The sequence below is a fragment of the Myotis daubentonii genome, chromosome X (genome assembly GCF_963259705.1).
Source record: "Myotis daubentonii chromosome X, mMyoDau2.1, whole genome shotgun sequence".
Taxonomy (NCBI): domain Eukaryota; kingdom Metazoa; phylum Chordata; class Mammalia; order Chiroptera; family Vespertilionidae; genus Myotis; species Myotis daubentonii.
Window position 1 is genome coordinate 2,678,044 of NC_081861.1, and position 25,912 is coordinate 2,703,955.

The window sequence follows — 25,912 nt, forward strand, 5'->3', positions numbered from 1 at the left end:
TCTTGCATTTAGCTACTTTCCTAAATACTTTTTTTTAAATATATTTTATTGATTTTTTACGGAGAGGAAGGGAGAGAGACAGAGAGCTAGAAACATCGATGAGAGAGAAACATAGAACAGCTGCCTCCTGCACATCTCCCACTGGGGATGTGCCCGCAACCCAGGCACATGCCCCTGACCGGCATCGAACCTGGGACCCCTCAGTCCGCAGGCTGACACTCTATCCACTGAGCCAAATCGGCCTCAGCTACTTTTAATAGTTCTAATCATTTTTAAATGAAGTCTTTTGGATTTTTAGATACACAATCATATTCTGGTTCTAATTTAAAAAGCAGTCTTCAGTTCTATTTTGGGCTCTTTAATCAGTGATTCCTAAATGCCTATTTCCACTATACCTACGGGTAAGAAAATAATGGGATTTTACGGCTGGAAGGAACCTTATAATGATCTAATCCAAGGGTTACCTAGTTGAGTGCCTACTAGAGTCTGCAGGTAAAATAACTGGAGAAGGTATAAGACAATGAGGAATTGTAGAGACTGGGAAACATGCAGAGAACAGGCTCTGTCTGAGCTGGGCAGCTGCCACTCACCCCCAACCGGGTGCTGCCACGGGGAAATGTAGGCTCAGATTCTACTTTTCAAGAGGTGCCAGATATATAGGTTTTTACATTTAAACTCCTAATTTTAAAAACACCAAACAAAAGCCAAACAAAATACAACTGTCAGCTTTCAATCCAGGAACTTGAATCGAATCCAAAACTTTCATTTAGGCAATTTATATTCAGAAAGGTGTACCAGAGATTGCCAAAGGAACAGAGTGTAGGAGAGGACTTTGTATTTTAACTGCTTGGTGGATCAGACCAGTATCTGCAAATTGCTAAACTAGGTAAATATTTTATTTTATTTGGTTACAAACAAGGATTTTAGTCCTTAATGTCAACATTTTATATTCCCTGTTTGTCTCATCTTGGCTTAGATTTGCTATAGTGGCAAACAAAAAGGATACCTTTTTAAAAAATTTTTGTTTTATTGCTTAAAGTATTACAGAGTATTATATATGTCTCCTTTTTTTCCCCCCTTGACCTTCCCCCGGCCTCCCCTACCCCCCAGTGTCTTGTGTCCATTGGTTATGCTCGTATGCATGCATACAAGTCCTTTGGTTGATCTCTTACCCCCCTCCTGCCCCCCAACCCTCCCCGACTTTCCCGCTGTAGTTTGACAGTCTGTTCAATGCTGATCTGCCTCTGTGTCTATTTTTGTTCATCAGTTTATAATGGTCTTTATTATCCATAAATGAGTGAGATCATGTGGTATTTTTCTTTCATTGACTGGCTTTTAAATCATCCTTCTATATTTGGGGAAATTCTCACATCATGTTCCCCATTACTCCAACATGGAAGTCAGAGCTCAATTTCCCAGTCTTCTGTGCAGTTGAAAACATGCAGGTGACTCGGGCTCCACCAATGAGAAGTTTACATACATGAGACTTTAGCTTGGAATGGATTAACAGGCAAAACCAGCTAGGTATGGGCCATGTTTGGTGTCAGAATGTTCCAGCTTTCTGGAGTGGCAAAGGACTCAAGGTTGCCAAAAGCAGTGGTAGTAATGGCTGCAGTAAAACTGAGCCCTTGGCAGCAGTGCAAATGTAGCAATGAGTCGTGGGTGGTGCAATGCTAACAGAGGCCATTTTCTCATCAGACAAGTTCTACAGCCCAGTCTGGGCACTGTTCCTAGAATTTAGCCTCAAGCTTATTTCTCCAGCCCTTCCAAAGATACTATGAACTACCTAGGATCCTTTTAATAAATTTTTTTTCTGCTTAACTAGCCAGAGAGGATCCTGCTTTTTAAAACTAAGCTCTCACCAGTACAAACACCATCAGGAGAGACAGAATCAAATCTAAGATCTCGGTCTTTTTTATTCCCAGGCCAGCATTCTTTTTATGATATCATACTATTTATATTTAATGCTTTTAGGAAGGTTCAAAATGCTGGGGTTTTTTAAAAATGTATGCTGAAGCTCCCATCTCAAAGATATGCTATGAACTCTGTCAAAATGTCTATTTGCTTCTTGATGAGAGTAGATGTTTGAGTGCTTTTGGAATTTTTTTTATCTTTGTTTCTGCTTTTATTCATATAGATTAATAGACTTGTGGCTTCCTTAAAAGATTTTAGATATCTTACAATAAAAACACCAATAATAATGTACACAGAGTTGTTCAAATAAAGATAGAGCAAAGCCACATAAAAGAAGAGATAATTGTCCTAGATAAATCGGGATGAGATCATTACAATGTTCTAAGCAGTAAATTTACAATATTCTTCCTTGAAGCAAAGGACAGTAATAGGGTGGATTACAGTAATGTTTCCCAACCTTGGTCCACCAACAATGATGTTTATTTTCCACCTTCATGGCCTCCAAGTTTTTAAGGAGTTTCTTCCAACCTCACTTATTAAAGAATGTTTTCAATGACCTCATCATGGGTAAATACATAACTAATTGAAATACCAAAAACAGAACATAGATTCCTACTACTATTTTCAATGACACCAAATTGCAACTATTGATAAAGGGGTTTAATTTCTAGTGTCCACTATGCATTACAGTGTGCTAAAATAAGAACTTTGCAGACAGTATCAAATTTATTCATCATAACAGCTGTATGTCATCAGTATTATTACCCTCATTTTACAGGTGAAAACATTGTTGAGCAAGTTACTCAAGGCCAACAAGCTGACAAATGAAGAGCTGAGATTTGGATTCAGGTCTGCAAATCCAAAATCAGATGAATGTATGTCATGCTACCTCCCTCAGCATAAATTTTAGTTTTACAAGAGAGAAAATTTTCTCGAGGCTCTAAATCTTAGGAATTTATTACATAAATATTCAAAGGAAAACTCCTGACCCTGCCATTGATAATGGGGTTTGAGGAAGAACTGCATGATAACTCACTACATTCACTGAAGCCTGAAACACAATACTGAAGGTATCTGGGGAAAACACAAGACCAGGGTGAACTGGGCATGGACCCTGCCCTCTGAGAGCTCTACCCAGGTGGGGAAAGAGGTGAGCACCAGCAAACCAAAACACACACAAGCTACATGGGGTGGCTGTCATCTCCGATGGATAAATCAAGGCTCAGGGAGGTGGCCAGAGGGAGGGACTGGCCACATCGTCCCTGGCATGGGGCCCTCCCTGCTGCTGCTACTGTCTGTGGTTCAAAATCCAGGGCCCATAATGGGAAGCCTTGCCCTGTCAATGTTCCCAATTGCCCAGCCCTGGCAAGCCTAGTCCCTGCCTGGCCCCCTGCTGAAATCTGCCCATCAGGTAACCAAGGCTCTGAGGAAGATTCTGCACTTTTGGATAACAATCAGCAGCTCTAATATATGCTAATCTCAAAGACAGATCCAGAGACAGAGAAGCATCGATCAGACTGATCAGACCGTCAAACCTCAGAGGGAAGGTAGGGGAGGGTGGGGGTAAGGGGGAGAGATCAACCAAAGGACTTATATGCAAGCATATAGGCCTAACCAATGGACACAGACAAAAGGGGGGTGAGGGTATGAGTGGTGGGGGGGGGGGGTTATGTGGGGATAAGGACACATATGTAATAACTTAACCAATAAAGAAATTTTTAAAAAATGGTCTCAGATAAATAGGTACAGCCTAGCAGTGATGGCGAACCTATGACACACGTGTCAGAGGTGACACGAAAACTCATTTTTTTGGTTGATTTTTTTTTGTTAAATGGAAATTAAATATATAAAATAAATATCAAAAATATAAGTCTTTGTTTTACTATGGTTGCAAATATCAAAAAATTTCTATATGTGACACGGCACCAGAGTTAAGTTAGGGTTTTTCAAAATGCTGACACGCTGAGCTCAAAAGGTTCGCCATCACTGGCCTAGAGGCAGAACTAGTGACCTCCACAAAGCAGAAGAGAAACATTCCCTCCCCAAACTGCCTTCTTTTCCCTAGTCCCTGCATTCCCTCAAGTCAGTTTTGAGGCAAATATCTCAGGAAGGCCCATTCATTAATCCAATAATCCATTACCAACCCTGGCATCTTAGGCAGAGGAACTTTATGAGCTCCCACTCTCAAGATTTTCTTTAAGACAACATGAAAATCTCTGAGGAGAAAAGTGCCCAGGGCTTGAACCTCTGCCCAGAGCAGCAGGTCCCATCTCTGAGTCTCCAGGTGTATACTGAGAGTACCAGGCATGTCAGCAGGGGAGACTCACAGCCACAGAGATGGGGCCCAGAGGCCTATACCACAATCCTGCCTCTGTCTGCCTATGCTACTACTTTAATGCAAGGATTTGTAAAGGGAACATTTTACACGTGTATTTATGAATTTACACATTAAGAGTTTCAGATTGGCAATGCCTACAAGGGGTCTTAGACAAAAGAGTGAGGTGCAAGTAGGTAGTGAGTTGCCCATGTCACTTGGCTTGTGAGGCTGAGACCAAGCTCTCCCTGACTCCCCTACAGTCAGAGACAGATTGCCCTTCCCCAGTGCAAAGTAATCAATTATTTACTTGTTTGCTGCAAACTGTAGCCTGAATGCTCCTTGAGAAATAGGACCATTCATTAAATTATTCAACAAACATCTATTGTATTTGGCAGGAGCCAATTGTGGAGGCAGAGAAGTAAACAAATAACTCAGCAGAAGTAAACAAATAACTCAGCAGGGGCTACCAATGGATAGTAGATGAGAAGCACTTAGCATGATGTTTGGCCCAACGTCAATATTCACTGAATGGTGACTTCTACAAAAACACTCTTCTAGTGAGATGGAAATAAGGAGGAAGGTATAGGCAAAGGTCCACTTATGACCAAATTCACATGAAATACTGAAAGGGTTGGATTTGCCCTAAAGACAACAAGGCGCTGATGGGGGGTGTAGAGCAGAGGAACAACATGATGAGATTTTAGGAAGGTCACTCTAGCAAAACTTTGGAATATGAGAGTTAAGAAAAGAAAATCAGTTACAAAGCTCTCAAGAAAGTCTAAGTCAGTGGTTGGCAAACTCATTAGCCAACAGAGCCAAATATCAACAGCACAATAGTTGAAATGTCTTTTGAGAGTCAAATTTTTTAAACTTAAACTATACAGGTAGGTACATTGTTATTAACTTGATTAGGGTGCTCCTAAGGCTTAGGAAGAGCCACACTCAAGGGGCCAAAGAGCCGCATGTGGCGCGCGAGCCGCAGTTTGCCGACCATGGGAAGTGAACAGTGATGAAAAGCTGAACCGAATCAATGAGGTTGGGGATGGAGAGAAGTAGTTTAAGAAGTGCAACTTACAGAGGTAAACCCTGGCCCAGGTCCTGGGGAGAAGTATGGTGGCCTCTACCAAGATAGGGTCCCCAGCTGCAACTTTATGGGAGAAGAAAATGAGGGAAAAGTTATGTTTGGATACCTAAGGGACATCCAAGTGAGAGATATCCTAGAGGTATTTGTATTTCCAGGTCTCTAGCTTAGGTGAAAGGTCCAAGCTTGAGGAATTAATATAGAGAACTAGGCCTTCAGCTGACAGACAGAGCAATGAGGGCTGGATAAAATGTAGCCATTTAACAAATATTTATTAACACCCTACTATCAGCCAGGCATTATGAAAAGTGATAAGGCTAAAGCAGAAAACATTTTACATTATGGTGAGAAGAGCCATAATATTTATACACTAGAGGCCCGATGCATGAAATTCGTGCAAGAGTAGGCCTTCCTTTCCCTGGCTGCTGGCACCAGCTTCCCTCTGACACCCAGGACCCAGGCTTCCCTCTGGCTGCAGGCAGGCACCTGGGACCCAGGCTTCCCTCGCAGGCCCAGCTTTGTCTGGAAGGACATCTGGTCTAATTAGCATATTATGCTTTTATTATTATAGATAGATAGATAGATAGATAGATAGATAAACATATAAAAAAACTATTAGCTGGTAAAAGTGCCAAGCACAGAATTATAGGGTGTGGTGCGATAGCAACTCCCTAACTAGATCCTTTGCCTTTGCTCAGAGAAGAGTATGAAGAGCAAAAGAGAAGCCTGAAGACCATGCACTAGGGACCCACCGTTGTAGGCCAACCAATAAGGCACAGTGCCCAACAAGGAGCATGTCATATGGAGATGTCTTGGTCTACTCTCATCTGGAAATAATTCCACCACCTCCAAACTCAAACCCCTAAGAATAATTCTAGAAGTTTGTTATTCCATTCAGGAACTATGATATGTACTGAACCCAGTGCTAGGTGCTGGGAACAGGGCAGTGAACTGGGCTATCAAGGTCTCTGTGCCTCAGAAAGTTCATATTATAATCAGATAAGATGAACACAAGCATGCATACACCAAGTACAGATATCCAAGTAAAGTAACTGCAAGTTGCTGTAAGAAAAATATAAACAAAGGGCTAAGCATAAGTGAGTGATCTATGTTAGGTAGAATAGTCAGAAAGAAAGTCCATCTGAGAGAGTGACATTTAAGCTGAGTCCTAGAGTTTGTCATGAGGAGAATGTTGGTGTAGACATTGCAAGCAGAGGGAGCTAATGTGAGCATAGGCTTATTCAGCGGTTCTCAACCTGTGGGTCGCGACCCCTTTGGCAGTCGAACGACCCTATCACAGGGGTCGCCTAAGAACATCCTGCATATCAGATATTTACATGACGATTCATCACAGTAGCAACATGACAGTGATGAAGTAGCAACGAAAATAATTTTATGGTTGGGTCACAACATGAGGAGCTGTATTTAAAGGGCCAGAAGGTTGAGAACCACTGGCTTAGTACCTGGAAAGACCTTGATGTGTTTGAGAAAGTGAGTGACAGCCAACAAGGCCAGAGGACAGTGCTGGAGGAAAAGAAGCGATGACACCAAAAATGAAAACAAGAGAATCATATCACTCAAGACCCTGCCAGCTGCAATAAATGTCTGGATCTTATTATAGAGACAATGACAAGCCACTGAAGGGTTTTTCAAGCCAGGCACAACCTGATTGAATTTTCATCTTAAGGAATTTCTGGCCAGGAGAGGGCCTGAAGATCATGAGCTGGTTCTTTCTGAGCATACATACCTTGAAGCTATCCTCTAACCACAGTGTGGTGATCCTTTATTCCACCCTCAATTAGGGTCAGGCCTCCCATCTGTGGAGCAACTTTTCCTCCTTGCATCTCCTGCCGGGCCTAAGTGCTACCCCCAAAGCCCCATAAACTCACTAAAGTATTTCCAATAGACTTTGCTGGAGTGTTGGGAGAATGGACACTTTCGTAAAAGGATACAAAATAATAAAAGAAAACCATTCCCTCCTTTCTGATGGAAACTTTTCTCCTACACTGCTTGCCATTAGTCCATGGCCTGAGCAATTGTCTTTGTTCTTTATTCTGTCTCCGTTTATTTTGCAAAAGGCCATGAACATGTGTACTACTATGAACAGTAACAAAGAACTATAAATTCTTATTGATCCCAGAAGGTTGGGAATGCTAAACAATAAAAATATGTCCTCCGACTGCTTCTCTCAAAAGAACATTTTAGAAAAACAAAAGAGCTTTGTTCAAAGAACAAATGAGCTTTAGGGACACTTGGGGCCTCATGGTGGGCTCCGGTCACCCGCTTTTGATGCAAGAGGTGACTTCAGGCACAAAATTGGAAAGGCCTCCCTGCCACCCTCTCCTGGGCTCGCTTCCTCATTTCTCAGTTCACATCTTGACTGCATCAAGCCCAGTTTCCTATAGAGCTTTCAGCCACAATTGTTTTCAGGAGCCAGAATTCTCAGCCTAAAGAGAAAGTCCCCTTTGTCCTCTACCCATGATTTAATTTACATTCTCCTGAACGCTCCATTCACTTTGTTTTCAGACGAAGGGAAGTCTCACAATTGTACTAGACCCTGAATTTGAATTTCCCTGTGTTTCCACTGTTTGGAAATTTGCCTCGGTCAGCCACTGAACAGTCCCTTTAGCATTCAGCTTTACCTTAGAGCAGTGGTCGGCAAACTGCTGCTTGCGAGCTGCTTGCGGCTCTTTGGCCCCTTGAGTGTGGCTCTTCCTAAGCCTTAGGAGTACACTAATTAAGTTAATAACAATGTACCTACCTATATAATTTAAGTTTAAAAAATTTGGCTCTCAAAAATTTCAATTGTACTGTTGATATTTGGCTCTGTTGACTAATGAGTTTGCCGACCACTGCCTTAGAGAAATCTTTACTATTCATGATGTCTTCTAATAGTTCTATAATGACTGTCATATATTTCCCCTCAATTTCTATATTCTTTATTTCTTTCAAAATACACAGATGTGTGTGAACATACATACACACAGTGATCTGCATACGTGTAACTTTTTCTCTGGTAACCAGTGAAGGGTCCACTATCTTTTTCAACTGGATCACATTCCTAGGGAGATGGCCCTCCTTTGTTGCTCAGGTGGTGGAGCGTGCATTTAACTCCATTTATTTTGCCTTTCTCCCTGGGATGCACCCTTCCTGGCATTCCTCTGATCCTTCGACATCCTGAGTCACAAGACAATGTGACCAAATGACTTTCTATATTTTGTCTCTCTGTTCTCATCTATAAACTTCTTCAATATGTAAATGCATTAGAATTTACTAGAAATGAGCAAAACTTGATCACAAATAATATAAATGCAAAGAATTGTCAATTTCTAATAAAAGCGCATGCAGTGTTAATTAGGGAACACTAGGGAAGAAATTTTTCTTTCTGTTCTTTGAACAATCTTGAAGGAAACACAGATTATTGCTAGCAGAATATGGCTTACCTGAATGTATTATAATCCACCATCTTTGTGAAGTGACAATCAATAGCCCTAAATACCTGCTTGATCTCTCTGGATTTCGATTTTTCAGCTTTCAGCTTTTGTAGGGCACATTCAAGGTTGCTATAAGGAAACTGGAAGGGAGAAAAGAAAGGATAGATATTTAAATATGCCTGGGACATAGGCAGCCCAATCTTTCTGATGGCGAGAAAAAAGACGTCACACTGTGAACCTGAAGTTAGCTGGACATGTCTTTCCATAGAGATCAACACAGAGAAGACATGACTATATTTTTACCTCTTCAGTGAAGGCTTTAGGACTAAGAGTGACATTAGCCTAAGCCCAGATCTCAGAGAAATGAGCTGAAGGTATGGCAAGCCAGGGGAATCAGAAAACCAACAGCTACTTCCATCTCAGCCTCCTCCCTTTAGCCCTTAGACATTGGCCTAGTATGTTGGGAGACCCAAATGGAGAGAATAGGGATTCAAAATTGGATAAGAGGACCCCCATTTTCTCCAGATCTTCAGAGTGAGCCCTGAAGCTGCTGGCCAGCACACAATGCACTTAGCAGAACAAGGCTGGGTGTTAAAGGTCCACACACACTGAAATCCCCTTTCAGTCATTCTCCAGGTGTCCCCCAGTTTCTGCCTCCTACTCTGTGATTCAGTTTTGACTCTGTAAGAATACTCCTTAGTCAATGCAGTAAAGCATAAGGTTGTAAATTAATTACAGCTCAAAGCTAAAAAAAATCAGAAGACTAAATATACAAGTAATGTGGATGATAATTTAGTATAAAGTCCTCTCTCTTCCACCAGAGGTTTGGCACCTATTGCAGCCCCCCATTCCCTCCTTGCTTTACATTTCCTTTCATCTATTGCCATGATAGGATCTATGAGCTCTTTTGAAAAGACTCCTCAGACTGATATTAAAGAGTATATTAATCTTTCTCTGTTTAGAATGTCCTTGTTAAGGGCAGTTTTAAAATGAAGTTTTCACTTGGGATGCTGATACCAGATGTCCAACCCTGCTTTTATCTTTTTGAAAGGAGAAAAGCCCTTTATATCTTAAAATAATATATATATTCATTATTTCTTATATATATATGCATTTTTACCAACTGTAATTAAAAATAAATTTCAAAAACATATATATATACACATATATATTCATGATATATATATACAGTTGGCCCTTGAACAACACGGGTTTGAATTGCATGGGTCTACTCTACCTGGATTTTTAAAGATAAATGCTGTAAATGTATTTTCTCGTCCTTATGATTTTCTCAATACCATTTTCTTTTCTCTAGATTACTTATTATAATAAAATACTATATAATACATATAACATACAATATATGTTTAAGGACTGTTTATGTTATTGATTGGTAAAGCTTCCAGTCAATATTAGGCTATTAGTTGTGTGTATTGTTAACTGTGTGTGGGAGGATCAGAGCCCCTAACCCCTGTGTGGTTCAAGGGTCAACTGTATTTTATAGAAAGGTGTAGGCTTACCCTGTGTTTGAATATCGAACCCTAATTTATAGTAGATATTGTAAATTATACATTGATTGAGCTCGCTATGGGCCAGAAAGTGTTAAGCACTTCACACACGTTACCGCATCTAACCTTCATAGGAAGTCTATAAAAGAGACCCTGACCTTAGCCTGTTTGGCTCAATGGATAGAGCATCAGCCCATGGACTGAAGGGTCCCAGGTTCCATTCCAGTCAAGGACACATACCTCGGTTGCAGGCTTGATACCTGACTCTGGTCGGGGCCCAGTGCAAGAGGTAACCAATCTATGTGTCTCTTTCACCCTGATGTTTCTCTCTCTACCCCTCTCCCCCTCCTTCCACTCTCTCTAAAAATCGATGGAAAAATATCCTCAGGTGAGGATTAACAACAACAACCAAAACAGAGAGAGAGAGAGAGAGAGAGAGAGAGAGAGAGAGAGAGAGAGAGAGAGACATTTTGCTACTCCCATTTCAAAGATGAGGAAATTGAAGCTCATGAAAGTTACATGTCTAAAGCCCCTCAACTATTAAGTGTAGAGTCAGGTTTCCAGGACAAGCCTACTGGTCTCAAAAACTCTAACTGCCCTATTACTGAGCCTCTCACATGAATTCGGTGCTTTTGAAGAGATACTGGTTCGCAGTTTAACAATAACCTGAATTCTTAACACTGCAAATGGAAAGATGGTGTGAGAGCCCCGGAGCATGTTACCTGGGCTTACCTTGAGACTGGATAGAGAAGAGCACTGTTAGGTCATAGCCCTCAGCTGCTGTACCTTCAAGATTGGTGCAGTGCTCCTACCGAGGCCACACTCTTCCCAGGCTGTTCCCACCAATGACTGAGCAGGCGGGGGCACCAGAGCTGGGCCATCCTGCCTGACACGAGACTGGATTCCCATTTGCCTGGCCAAGGAGTTCTCAGAGAATTACTAAATTTGAGACTCTTCCTGACCCATCCTCCTTCCTTCCTTCCTTCTCCTTTCTCGGGATTCAGACCTCTGAAGGCTCTCCCTGCCTACTCTTGTTTCCTCTACCTTTATCCTTTATACAAATTTCTTCCAGTATATCTCTTACACGTCTAAATCTGCCTTGGCATCTGCTTCTCAGAGGACCCAAACTGATATGCATGATATGATATACACTGAGAAACTGGTCTTAGCAACCTGCCCCTGAGCATTTTATATACAAGTGAAACAAAATGGGCAGACTTTTCAAATAAATTGTTTCTAGATAGATTTTTCAACATTAGTTAATGATTCTTAAATATATGTTTGTTTTGCATACCAAACTAGTGCACACTTAAAATTAAGATTTTGTCAACCTGTTATTTTTACTGAAGCGCACTGCCTAATAGTATTTTTAATAACAGTATCCATCTGCCATCTTATCTCAAATGAAAAAACTCTTTGAGCTCACTGTTGCCAATTTGTTCTTGAACTCTAATTTAGGCCTCAGGTGGCTCCTGTTTTGGGAAGTTGCAGCCCCAGCAACTATTGGATTCCCCAGGGGATTCTGTTTGTTCAGGTCTGAGCCTTCCCTCTAGGCCGGTGCCAATTAACTGGGACAGCACAGTGTGTGGCACCAGATTTTCTTCCTTTCCTATAGTTGCCGGATTTCTTTCTGAAAACATTGTTGGCGTCAGCAGAAAACTCAGGAAACTTGATTCAACCCTGGGCCTGCCTCCTGCCTGTGCCTGGCATTTGTGATGCTGGGCAGCAAAGGACCCAGCATGTAAACAGAGTAGACCGGGACCTGGCCTCTGTGACAGGACCTGTGGCCAAGTCACGCTGATCCATTATTCATGCCCACATGTGTGAATGCACAATATCAAACGGGTGGCAAGATGGAGAAGAAAAGGCCTAGAGAAAGAAAAACACAGATTGCAGAGTGCTGACAGACAAGTCAAGAATTATACAAAGTAAATTCACCTTATCTGAATTCTCCTCCATGAATTTTAAGGTGTACTCATCAGCATTGAGCAACGTAAACAGGTAGCCATTCATGTTTATTGTGGCTCCGATATACAGCTCCTCGGGCTGGATATATTCTGATAGTTCACTTTTAAAAAATTCTTGTCCAGGCCTCTTAACGCGTATTCTTTTCAAGAACAATCCACCAGTATATCCTACAGAAAAGGAGAAAAGTTAGAGTAGGCTTTATTCATGAAAGAACCATACAACATGCCTTTAGAGTTTCTTCGTGCCCAAACACAGACCATACAACTTAGCTGTGAACTCATAGTGCCTATTATTCTCAGACTGAGGGGAAGAATGGGAAAGTGGGTGAAAAAATGAGGCTCCCTAGGCAAGTGTATAAAGAAACAAGTGGCATGGCATTCCAGCCCTTTCTTTCCTCTCTTTCCTTCCCAATCCAAACATTTAAATAAACACTTACCAGTAGCAAGTTCCTGCTATAGGCCAGCAGCATACTGAGAATGGGGACATTGGAAAGATACTCATTTTTAGTGCATGTTTGAATAATACCAGGTAGAAAATTCCTTTCTTGAGCTTATTTCCATTCATTTGACCCAGATGATGTCTTATACCTATTCTGACATACAGATTAACTTTTTTTCTTGGGCCAAATATCTTTGCTTCTTTTAGCAATGTCTCCTATTTCTTGCTTTCCAGAATTCTCCCCATTTCATCTGCTCCCTTCTGCCATGATTTGATTTTTGACTTCTTGAATAGCAGTGAACAGTTAGTTGAACATGAAACTCCAGTATCTTCTGATAGTGAACTGAAATCTCTGGACCTATGAATAAAATCTGAGAACAGATGAGCTTTTGGGGTCACCTTTACCATATTCCTCCTACCATATTCAGAAACCATAGGTGGTGGAAAGACCAGGCTTTGGAGCCAAACAGAGCTGGAGTCCGTCCTGGCTTTGTCACTTGCTTGATGATCTCTGAACTTCTCTGAATTCTCATTCATAAAATGGGAATAACATTTCTGAGGGCACCTCTCAGATCGCCTACTATGGGGAACATCACTGATGGAGAGCCCCAGTTGCTATTTCCAAACTCTATCCCTATATTTGTGCTGAGTTCTTGCTTCCAACAGGCAGCCGTCAACAAATGACTAAGCAAGGCAAAGATACAAGGCAGGCGCATTTCTCTAAGAGAGAGGTGCCTCCAACTAGTGACTTTGACTGTAAGACTCTCAGTCAGCCTTACTGAATAAGACTTTCTTAGAATTACACTGCAATCTAAGATCTCTCCCTTTCTTCCTTCCCTGTGTCCTTCTCAAGAGACAGACATGCACTGCAGTGCGATGGCTCACCCAGCCTCTTCTGGCTCCTTCCACATTTCCCTCATCAGCATTTCCCCTAATAAATCTCCTGCACATTTAATCCACCTTGGGGTTTGCCTCTTAGAGGATAATAGTGGATACTCAATCATGGCTGCTATTATTACTAGTAAGCTTACAGTTGACAATCAGCACCCTTTCTGTTTTACGTATGCTGCAATTTGCTTGACCATATCTTCCCCATTTTAAATGTATAAAGTTTGTTTTTTGACCTTTAAGAACATGATTAATATTCACCCGTATTTGATTTCGTATTTTAAGATTTTATCCATTATTCAAATCACTGTGGAGCCTGACTTAATTATACAAATTATTCGTTATCCATTGGTGTGCTGAGTGGCTCAAACCAGCTCATAAGGGCTGACTTTTCAACTACCAGAGATTTTGCAAGCCAGTTGTTAAACTGGTGATTTCTTGACATTGAAATTGGCCACAGTTGGGGTATTTATACCAGGGAAACTGGAAAATGATACAAATTAGATCCTTTAACATTTTTTCAGAGTGCCTATTAACTAGTGCACCACTGATCATTCTACCCAAACATGTGTCTTCAGCACAGATAAAAGTTTTAAACATGTTAGGAAAAAGAACAGAGCCATGCAGCTCCATGATTTGGTCAGCCAAAATCAATGGCTCCCCTCATTAATGGCCACAGTATAAGCACAATGTGTAGAGGCATTCCATGGTCCTGAGCGCTAGAACCTTGGCGACAGCCTCACCAGACAGAAAAGCCAAAAGAAGATGGACTCTGAAGATTATACTGTATTTGTTAATCTGGGACTCTTGTCTTATAATTAAGCAAAAATTCTGTAAGCAGTGCTATCAAGAATACAGATTTCCTTTTTTCTTGCTGGCTGTCAGTGAAATTGGTGGCAGCCAGTTCATGATTTTAAAGCCCTTGGATTCCACAGAGGGGTCTCCGAAGCCACAGAAGAAGTGTGGGTAGTGTCCCAAGTCCCCCAGACCAGTGGTCGGCAAACCGTGGCTTGCAAGCCACATGCGGCTCTTTGGCCCCTTGAATGTGGCTCTTCCACAAAATACCACGTGCGGGCGTGCACGTACAGTGCGATTGAAACTTCGTGGCCCATGTGCAGAAGTCGGTATTTTGTGGAAGAGCCACACTCAAGGGGCCAAAGAGCTGCATGTGGCTCTCGTGCCGCAGTTTGCCGACCACTACCCCAGACCCAAGCCAACCAAAACTGTTCCTCTTTTACCATTTTATATGTCTGGGTTACCATCTCTAGATCTTTGTAAAATAAACATTATTGGTCCAAAAAAGTGAAAATTGCCATCTTAGATCATCTAGTATATAAAATCAGATCACATTCCCTAATTTTCAAAGTGAAGAGACAGTTAGTTGTTCTAAGGAAATTGCTATGAAAGGTGTCTCTTACCTGAATTCTTCTCTATGGGTTCAAACACTGACATTGTGTTATTGCCAAGAAAATATGAAATAACAAACAGCCTATCCACATTGGCCCTTTTGTCCTTAGTCATTTTTGCAAAGAACCGGAGTGTATTGCTTTCATTGCCAAAGCTAAATGGAAGAGAAATGAAGGTTATAGCATTGTACAAGTAATCTTGCATACATTATGTATATAAAATAAAACCTGCTGCCCTAGCTGGTTTGGCTCAATGGATAGAGTGTCGACCCATGGACTGAAGGGCCCCGGGTTCAATTCTGGTTAAGGGTGTGTACCTCAGCTGCAGACTATATCCCCAGCCCTGATTAGAGCACGTGTGGGAGGCAACCAATCAATGCATTTCTCTCATATCAATGTTTCTCTCTGTCTCTCCCCCTCCCTTCCATTCTCTCTAAAAATCAATGGAAAAGTATCTTCAGGTGAAGATTAACAACAAATAATAATAATAAAATAAAACCTTTAAAAGGTGTACTATAAATTTTTTCATTGAGTTATAATTGACATATAACATTATATTCATTTCAGATGTATAACATAATAATTTGATATTAGTATATACTGCACAATGATCACCATAGTAAATCTAGTTAACATCTATGACCATGCATAGTTATATGTTTTTGTCTTGTTATGAGAACTTTTAAGATCTACTCTCTTAGCAACTTTCTAAAATGTAATGCAGTATTAACTACTCGAGGCCTGGTGCACAAAATTCGTGATGGGTGCGGTCCCAAGGTGTGGCTAGCAATCAAAGCATGAGTGTCTGGCGTGGAAGGGCAGGTCCCAGCTGACCTCTGGGCCCTGAGCAGCACCTGGGCCTCCAGACCCAGGTGTGCCCCCCTCCGCCTGAGTCACGGCGCCCGAGTCCCCACACAGAGATGCAGTGAGCATGACCGGACATGGCAGGCTGGGGCACAGTGTGGGCCTCTGGGCAGCCCAGCGGTGCCACATGGAAGTGGGTGGCCCAGCACCTGGGTGCCCGGCACCTGAGCATGAGGGCTTTCCCAGTGTGCGAGCCCAGGCATCCCATGGCAGGGTAGCAGGGTGAGTGAGAGCAAGCTCAGCAGACACCCTGCATTCTCATCGCACCTCCATCCCCGTCTCCCCCGCCCACAGGTAGCCAGCAAGAGGTCATAGCCCCCCACTCGGGTGCTGTGGGTGGTTGGTTGCCACCACACACCCCCAGTTCCCCATCCCAGCCCGGGCTGCCCCAATTGGGCAATCAGGGCCTGCTGGCCACTGGTCACTATCTGTGGAGCGATTGGTTGGGGCCAGTCCCCCCACCCCCCCAACCCACCCCAGCCTGGCTCCCTCAGCACTTGGTAGCTGGGTGGCAGCACTGCCCCCTGCCACCGCTGCTGGTCATCATCTGCAGGGCAATTGGTGGGGTAATTGGGCCCCCACTCACACCCGCCTTGGCCTGGCACTGCCCGCTCACCTGCTCCACCATCCCACCATGGTCCTGCTCTCATCTGGGCCCATTGGGGCCGGCAGCACCTCCACTGCCGCCTGCTGCCAGCACCACATCGCCAACACCCACGATATTCCGCGCTGCCCCCTATGGTCAGCGCATGTCATAGTGTGCTTTCGAACTCCTGGTCAAACTTCCAATCAAAGGGTCAATTTGCATATTAGGCTTTTATTATATAGGATAGTCAGCATGCTATACATTAGATCTCCATGACTTATTTAGTTTGTAACTGGGAGTTTGCACCTTTTGACTCCTTCACCCTATGGTTTTAAGATAGTAGGATAACTTCTCTGAAGTTGAAAAAGTTCATCTTCTTACTAAGGTTCTAAATTTATATGCAGAGGAATTTCTCCATTTATTAAAATATGACTTATTCTTTAGATGTCCAGGGTAACACATTGGGAAAACATACCCAAAACAAATGCCATAAACACATTACTCAAACAAGCTGCATTAAACAGTTGTTCCCTACTCACGCAGCTAGTCAGAAATTACAACAATCATGTCAGCAAGAAGAACAGCACGCAGCCCTCATTGCTTGAGCATGAGCATGGGAGCAGGGGTGCTCCATGGCGTCCTGGAGCCACATCCTCATTTCATTTCCCACTTTCTCATGCCCATTTCTTTTCTTTCTTCTAGCCTCACACCCTCTCCTCCCTGAGTCATTCCCCCATTTCCTCAGCACCTCCCCAAATCCCTTTCAGAGAAAAATTACCTTTTCCCTTTCAAATGCTATATTAAATATTATTTCACTTATCACCCATATTGTAAGTAGCCATTACAAATCTGTTTTGGGGCTGCATCTTATGAACCATTGTCTAATATAACGATTTTACATTGTTTGTATAAAGTTGCTATACGACCCATATAGATTGGAATTTGCACTTAGAATTCTATGCATGAATAGAATAATCTAGTAGACTGACGATGGAATCAAAGTCTAGAATCAAAGTTCCCGAAGCTAATTGCCTTGTCATTGAGGAAATTAATTTATGATCTTTCAGCAGAAGCATGTCTATGGATATCAGCTAGTGAAATGTGGAATATGTAACAAATCCTAAACCCTTGGGGAGGTCTTTGATAATCAATATCATAACCCAAGGAAGCATAGAGTAAAATAAACCAGGTACTTCGTCACTTCCATGTCACAACTCTAAGCAGGGAGGTTTCATGTTTTCCTATGTTGAAACTCATTCTTTCCTTGTGGTCACAGTGATTTACAAAAGAGAAAGAAGAGAAAAAAAAGAAAAAAATCCTAATTCGCAGAGCAGAAAGTGCCCTTTATCAGATTATCCAAGGAAGCAGGAGTGCAAAAGCATGGCTTCAAGATTTCCAGTTTGAGGCCTCATGTGAGATGGAAAGTAGCAGTTTGGAAGGCTAGTCCCAGGGCAGCCCAGATCTCCATTGCTGTTTTCTTGGTCCCTAGTGTCCCAGGCTTCAGATAGACCTCATCTAGTACATAATTGGATTTATAAGTAACAAACAGATTTGGTAACCCTCTCTTATGCTATATGGTTATGAAGAGCACAAGTTTGGGATAATAACCATCCTGATGGGAAGTCCATCTGTCTCTTCTATCCATCATTAAGAATTGGAAGGTTGAATATTGATTTTATTGAATCACTTATGCATCATTCCTTCTCTTACTGGACAAATATTTATTGAGTCCCTAATATGTAGTCCCCACTGTTTGAACTCTGAGGGAAGCAGTAAAGCCAGTCTCTGCTCTCAAGGGGCTCTTGTTCTAAGGGGAGAGCACAATTACATTATCAAGCAATTGCCACACACTGCAATAGTACAGGTTCTGTGGCAAAAACAAAAACAAAAAAACACAAATCAGGTAAACTATAGAAGTCACAGTTCTTCTGGATTCAAAACCTACTTCAATTAAAAATTAGCTGTGTGACCCTGGGCAAATTATATAGCCTCTCTGAGCCTCCGTTTCCTCATGTAAAGCATGGGTACCTTATGAGGCTGTTCTGAGGATTAAATAAGATCAAGTATTGTAAAGTAAGTTAGCACATCATAACTACAAATGGCTTTTGCTTTTTATTAGTAGTGATATTATTATTATTATTATTATTATTATTATTATTATTATTGGTGTGATCAGCAAAGCATTGTGGACAAACTGAGAACAAAGTAACTAATTCAACCTGGGGTAGTAAGAAACACATTGTTCTGGTTATTCCAAGTCAGGCTAGACAATCAGAGGCCAGCCACCATAGTGAATTTTTACCTAGACAATCCCATCAAAAACATCATATCCTTTAATTCAAAACTATTTCCTCCAATGACTCAAACCAAATCACCATTAACCTCATACAACAATTAATACCCAGTAATTTTTTACTAGCAATACATATAATCAATATATGTTATGTACAATTGTATGTCACAATTCAGTTTATTTATTTGCGTTAAGAAACTGGTCTTTGTATGCTTTGTGAGATCATCTTCCTTAGGTTCTCATAGTTTTAAACCTTGGATTATTCAAACTCATGTATAAGTCTCCAGCCGAATGTGCCAGTTACTATGGAAACAAGGTCAGTGTGTAGGAGGAGCTTGAGGGCAGTGTATTCCTGGCACAGATGGGTAGTGGACAGAAAGAAACAAAATTAGAGACATTTGTGCTTGTACCACCATCCTCTAGCCACAACAACATGACAAGAACACGGAATGCTGTCTATAGTCAATGTTCTGTGGGCAAGTTGACATGGTGTAGACAGGAGAGACTAAGGCAACTACCCACAAAGAACTGTTTTTCCCTGGATTCCAAAGAAACACCCTGGATCATGTTTCATCTTGTTTACTTATAAGAAAATGTCCCTCTTTTATAATAGGGACATTCTTTCTTCCTGCCTCCTTCGGGTAGCTGCCCTTAAAAAACAGCAGTTAGTGAAAAGTATCCATCAAAAACCCTGCCCTGCAATCTCACTATAAACACTGCTGTCTATAAGGTAGGCTGATGGTGTCCCTCTCATGTCATCAAAATCAGAATTCTCAAACCATGGTACCCATCAGAACCCCTGGAGGGCTGGTTAAACACAATACCAGTCCCACCCCAGGGTTTCTGCCTCAGTAGGTTTTGGGTATGGCACAAGAACTAACATTTCTAACAAGTATGGGTGCCATTTTTTGAGTAGCATAGATTCTAATACTGAAAACAAAACTCTAAAGTCCTCAAAAATAAAAGATTATTTCCTGAAAGGCAAAGGATATCGTAGGCAGCCTTTTAGACATGCTACATAGCTCTTAATAATATATTTCCACCATTTTTACAGTTATAGCAAAACTATTGTTCTCTCTACTTCAAAATGTTCTACAGATCCTGGGAAGATGGCGGCGATATAGGCAGATGCGTCCCAGGTCGTGTCCTGGAGCAAATGGAGTGAGCAGCTGAAACTAATAACACCCACCCCGAATTGGCGAAATTGCTCAGCTGGTGAGATGGTTTGCAGCCAGGAAGAGCAGAACTCCCCTGGAAAGATAAAAAAAAGAAAACAGGGATTTGGGCAGGAAAGTTTGCCAGACCTCTGAGCCCAGAGAGTCGGAGGGAGACCGAGTGGCAGACAGCCACGTCCCTTGGGACAGGCACAGCCCCTGACGGTGGAAAGGAGAACCGTGGGATTCCTGGTGCTGCCAGGGGAATTGAGAGCTGGGTTCTGTGATCACGGAGGACTGAGCCTAAAGGGGACAGCCTGAAGAGCTGACCAGACCATGCAGTCCCGGTAAGAGAAGAAGCTTACAGAAACCAAGCCTTCCCCGTTTCCGCGGCCGGCGTTTGTTTGTTTGTTTTCACTGAATCCTGTTCATGGGACATTTCGGATAAAGACACTCACCTGTGCTGAAGAGAGGGAGAGTGTGCGGAGGTGTGGAATCTGGGGAGAGACTGAGGAGAGAGGGGGCGCCGGGAGAGGTGGCAGTGAATTGAGTGCTGAGACACCCCTGAGCCCAGGACTGGGACAGCCATTCTCTCCGGAGAGTGAGACTCCTCCCCCCAGCCCCCAGGCAAGGAGCACAGCCACACCCAGATTCCACCCTGAACGAGATCAAGGATTAAAATAACCTGATCAGTCCCTGGGAGTTAACAGGGTCTGGCCTATAGAGGGATTTTCAATCCCAGCAACAACACAGGGCCGGTAACTATTACACAGCCAGCTCTGGGCAGTGAACTTCCACTGGACAGAGAGGCCCTATAGCCTCAGAGGCCAACCCCAGAACACTGCTACCCAGAGGCTGACCCACAAACTGACTCTTTGCTAAACACAAAATAAGGTAGTCTGGGAAACAAATACGGCATGCTTTAAAATAAGGACTGTGGTTTACAACACAGAGGAACAGTGTATCGCAGGGAAACTCAACACTCTGCTGAATACCTGGAAGGTCTAAGGCGAGCCACACTGAAGAATAGAAGAACCGAAGGACCTTCACTACTGCAATTTTTTTTTCTTTTTTCACCTTTTAACTAAGAAACCAATTTTATTTTCTCTTTTTTTTTCTTCTTTTTTCTTTTTTTTTCTTCTTTTTCCATCTTCTTTTTCCTGATTTTACCCTTTTAATTACTACCTTCTTATTTTTAACCAGTATTATTACTGCTACCATTTTACCATTTTTTAAAGTGCCATTTTATTTTCTCTTTATTTTATTTTGGGATTAGTGTTCTCCATTCTATTTTCATCCTTATATTATTGGTTGTTTCTAGTTTGCATTCATCTCCAGGGAGCTGTTGCTGGAATTTGTTGGGATTAGTGGCAGTTCTATAGGAGTATTCTCCTCATATAAAAAGTCTCTTCCCCTCTTCCACTTCATTCTCTCTTTTTGCTCTTTTTTTTTCTTTTCTTTTCTTTTCTCACTTTTATTTTCCCCCCTCCTTTTTCCCAATTTCACGTTTGCACTCCTTTTTTTGGTCCCTAATTTTCTTTTCTTTTTTCTCTTTTATCTTTTTCTCTTCCTTCTTCCTTATTCCCTAATTCTCTTAATTCGGGTGGTCACCTTTATTTGGGGTTATTAATATCGTGAATATATTTGTGTATAGTGCCTGGTACGTGGTGCCTTGTTGTGTTGTATTTTGTGCTTTTAAATCAACGCAGCAGATCCAAGCAACAGCAACCTCCTGAGCACCACACCCTCTGCTGAGGAACAGCAGCTGTACGTGAAACCTCGCCCCACCAGCCAGAAGAGCCACCACAGCTGTGAACAGCACCCACCAGAGGAGCTGCTGCCAACTGAAGAGCAGCTGCTACCGCAACCGCACGAAGAGCAACCACAGACCAAGGAGTCACTGCCACCAAGGGAGCAACCACTGAACGACTCAATGTCTAGATATGTCAGTGAGATCAAACATGGGTAGACAAAGAAAACCCCAAAGGAAAGAGAAGGAGGACTCTCCAGAAAAGCAGCTAAATAATACAAAGGCATGCAACATGGCAGAAAAAGAATTCAGAATAAGGGTCCTAGAGTGCATAAACCGGATGGAGGAAAAAATCGACAACCTCTGCAAGAAGCAAGAAGAAACAGATGAAAAAATCGATAACATATGGAAGAAGCTAGAAGAAACAGATGAAAAAATCAACAACTTAAGTAAGACCCAAGATGAAATGAAGAGTGATATAGCTGCAATGAAGAACACCATTGAAAGTATCAACAGTAGACTAGGAGAAGCGGAGGATCGAATTAGTGAATTAGAAGACAAGGAAGCAAAACACACCCAAAATGTACTGCAATTGGAGAAAAAAATTAAAAGACAGGAGGAGAGCCTAAGGGAGCTTTGGGACAACATGAAACGAAACAACATACGAATAATAGGGGTACCAGAACAACAGAAAGATGAACAAGGATTAGAAAACCTATTAGAAGAAATAATATCAGAAAACTTCCCTGAGGTGGGGAAGAAAAAAGTCACACAAGCCCAGAGAGTCCCAAACAAGGTGAACCCGAAAAGACCCACACCAAGACACATCATAATTACCATGGCAAATGTTCAGGACAAAGAGAGAATCTTACAGGCTGCAAGAGAGAGACAGAAAGTTACATACAAGGGATCTCCCATTAGACTGTCAAATGATTTCTCAACAGAAACACATCAGGCCAGAAAAGAATGGACAGAAATTTACAAAGTGATGCAAAGCAAAGGACTGAATCCAAGAATACTCTATCCAGCAAGGCTATCATTCAAACTTGAAGGGGAAATAAGAAGCTTCACAGACCAAAAAAAAAGGCTAAGGGAGTTTATCACCACCAAGCCAGCAATGCAAGGAATGCTAAAGGGACTGGTATAAAAATAAGAAATAAAAAGCTCAGAAAGAAAACAGCCACACAAAAAAAGAAATGGCTACAAACAAATACCTTTCAATAATAACTTTAAACGTAAATGGACTAAATGCTCCAACCAAAAGACATCGAGTGGCTGAATGGCTAAAAAAACATGACCCATACATATGCCGCCTACAAGAAACCCACCTCATTAGAAGGGACTCACAGAGACTGAAAGTGAAAGGATGGAAAAATATCTTTCAGGCAAATGGAAAGGAAAAGAAAGCTGGGGTAGCAATACTTATATCGGACAAAATAGACCTCAAAGTGAAGGGCATAACAAGAGATAAGGAAGGCCACTTCATAATACTAAAGGGATCAATACAACAAGAAGATATAACCCTGGTAAACATATATGCACCCAATGCAGGAGCACCCAAATTCATAAAAAAAACTCCTGGAAGATATCAAAGGAGAGATCGACAACAATACAATCATAGTAGGGGACTTTAATACACCACTGACAGCACTGGATAAGTCCTCTAGACAAACAATCAGCAAAGATACAGCAATCCTAAATGACTCACTAGATCAGATGGACTTAATAGACATCTTCAGAACACTTCACCCCAATGCCACGGAATATACATTCTACTCAAGTGCTCATAACACATACTCAAAAATAGACCATATATTGGGTCACAAGCAAAGTATCCCCAAATTCAAGAAGATTGAAATCATAAAAAGCATCTTCGCAGACCACGATGGCATAATATTAGAAATAAACTACAATAAAAACAACCCAAAATACTCAAACACCTGGAAGCTGATTGGGTTACCAATGAGATCAAAGAAGAAATTAAAAACATCCCGGAAACTAATGACAATGAAAACACAACAATCCAAAACCTATGGGACACAATGAAAGCAGTCCTGAGAGGGAAGTTTATAGCTCTACAGGCCTATCTCAAAAAAAAACAAGAAAAAATGGTAGTAAATCATCTAACTCTACAACTCAAAGAATTAGAAAGAGAGCAACAGGAAAACCCCAGAGTGAGCAGAAGGAAGGAGATAATAAAGATTAGAGCAGAAATAAATGACATAGAGACCAAAAAAACAATACAGAAAATCAATGAAACCAAGAGCTGGTTCTTTGAAAGGATAAACAAGATTGACAAACCTCTAGCCAGACTCACCAAGAAGCAAAGAGAGAGGACCCAAATAAACAAAATCAGAAACGATAGAGGCAAAATAACAACAGACCCCACAGAAATACAAACAGCTTAAAATATGGGTTCCACTAGACTTAAGGCTACTAGATTATTAAAAAATACTATGCACAGCTCTACTCCAACAAACTAGACAACCTGGAGGAAATGGACAAATTCCTAGAAAAATACAACATTCCAAAACTCAATCAGGAAGAATCCAAAAATCTCAAGAGGCCAATAACTATGGAAGAAATTGAAGCAGTCATCAAAAAGCTTCCATCAAACAAAAGCCCAGGACCAGACGGCTTCACAGGGGAGTTTTACCAAACATTCAAGGAAGAACTAAAACCTATCCTCCTCAGACTACTACAAAAAATTCAAGAGGAAGGAACACTTCCAAGCTCATTCTATGAAGCCAGCATCACCCTAATACCAAAACCAGGTAAAGACAACACAATGAAAGAGAATTACAGGCCAATATCCCTCATGAACATAGATGCCAAAATCCTCAACAAAATCTTAGCAAATCGGATCCAGCAGTACATCAGAAAGATCATACACCATGACCAAGTAGGATTTATCCCAGGGATGCAAGGATGGTACAATACCTGCAAATCAATAAACATGATACATCACATAAACAAATTGAAAGAAAAAAAACCACATGGTCATATCAATTGATGCAGAAAAAGCATTTGACAAAATTCAACACCCATTTTTGATAAAAACTCTCAGTAAGGCGGGAGTAGAAGGATCATACCTCAACATAATAAAATCCATATATGACAGGCCCACAGCCAGCATCATACTCAATGGACAAAAACTAACACCATTTCCCCTAAGAACAGGAACAAGACAGGGATGCCCCCTCTCACCACTCTTGTTCAACATAGTACTGGAAGTGTTAGCCATTGCAATTCGGCAAGAAGAAGGAATAAAAGGCATCCAAACTGGAAAAGAGGAAGTAAAACTGTCCTTATTTGCAGACGACATGATATTATACATACAAAACCCTAGAGACTCCATCAAAAAGCTACTAGACTTAATACATGAATTTGGCAATGTAGCAGGATACAAAATTAACCCCAAGAAATCTGAGTCATTTCTATACACCAATAGTGAACTTTCAGAAAGAGAGATTATAAAAACAATCCCGTTTACCATCACACCAAAAAAATTAAGCTACCTAGGAATAAACTTAACTAAAGAGGTAAAAGACCTCTACTCAGAAAACTACAGGACATTGAAAAAAGATATAGATGGAAGAACATACCGTGTTCATGGATTGGTAGAATCAACATCATTAAAATGTCCATACTACCCAAAGCAATCCATAAATTCAACGCACTTCCCATTAAAATACCAACGGCATAATTCAGAGATCTAGAACGAACTCTCCAAAAATTCATCTGGAATAAAAAAAAGACCCCGAATAGCTGCAGCAATCCTGAAAAAGAACAAAGTAGGTGGGATCTCAATACCAAATATCAAGTTGTATTACAAAGCCACTGTTCTCAAAACTGCCTGGTACTGGCACAAGAATAGGCATATAGATCAATGGAATAGAATAGAGAGCCCAGAAATCGGCCCAAACCAATATGCTCAATTAATATTTGACAAAGGAGGCAAGAACATACAATGGAGCCAAGATAGTCTCTTCAATAAATGGTGTTGGGAAAATTGGACAGATATATGCAAGAAAATGAAACTAGACCACCAACTTACACCATACACAAAAATAAACTCAAAATGGATAAAGGACTTAAATGTACGACAGGAAACCATAAAAATTCTAGAAGAATCCAAAGGCAACAAAATCTCAGACATATGCCGAAGCAATTTCTTCACTGATACAGCTCCTGGGGTACTTGTAACTAAAGAAAAAAATGAACAAATGGGACTACATCAAAATAAAAAGCTTCTGCACAGCAAAAGAAACCATCAACAAAACAACGAGAAAACCCAGTGTGTGGGAAAAC

General features: G+C 41.4%; 1 protein-coding gene across 1 annotated transcript in view; it reads right to left on the bottom strand.

Annotated features, from left to right (window-relative positions):
• Positions 1 to 358: 358 nt before the first annotated feature.
• Positions 359 to 25,912, bottom strand: part of EFHC2 (EF-hand domain containing 2) — a 103,697-nt gene continuing 78,143 nt past the window's right edge. Inside the window, exons 9-12 of the mRNA XM_059679823.1 lie at positions 14,967 to 15,109; positions 12,193 to 12,389; positions 8,756 to 8,886; positions 359 to 395 (exon numbers count right to left, since the gene is read on the bottom strand). Of these exons, the coding sequence (XP_059535806.1) occupies positions 359 to 395; positions 8,756 to 8,886; positions 12,193 to 12,389; positions 14,967 to 15,109 (508 nt within the window). The remainder of the gene's footprint in view (positions 396 to 8,755; positions 8,887 to 12,192; positions 12,390 to 14,966; positions 15,110 to 25,912) is intronic.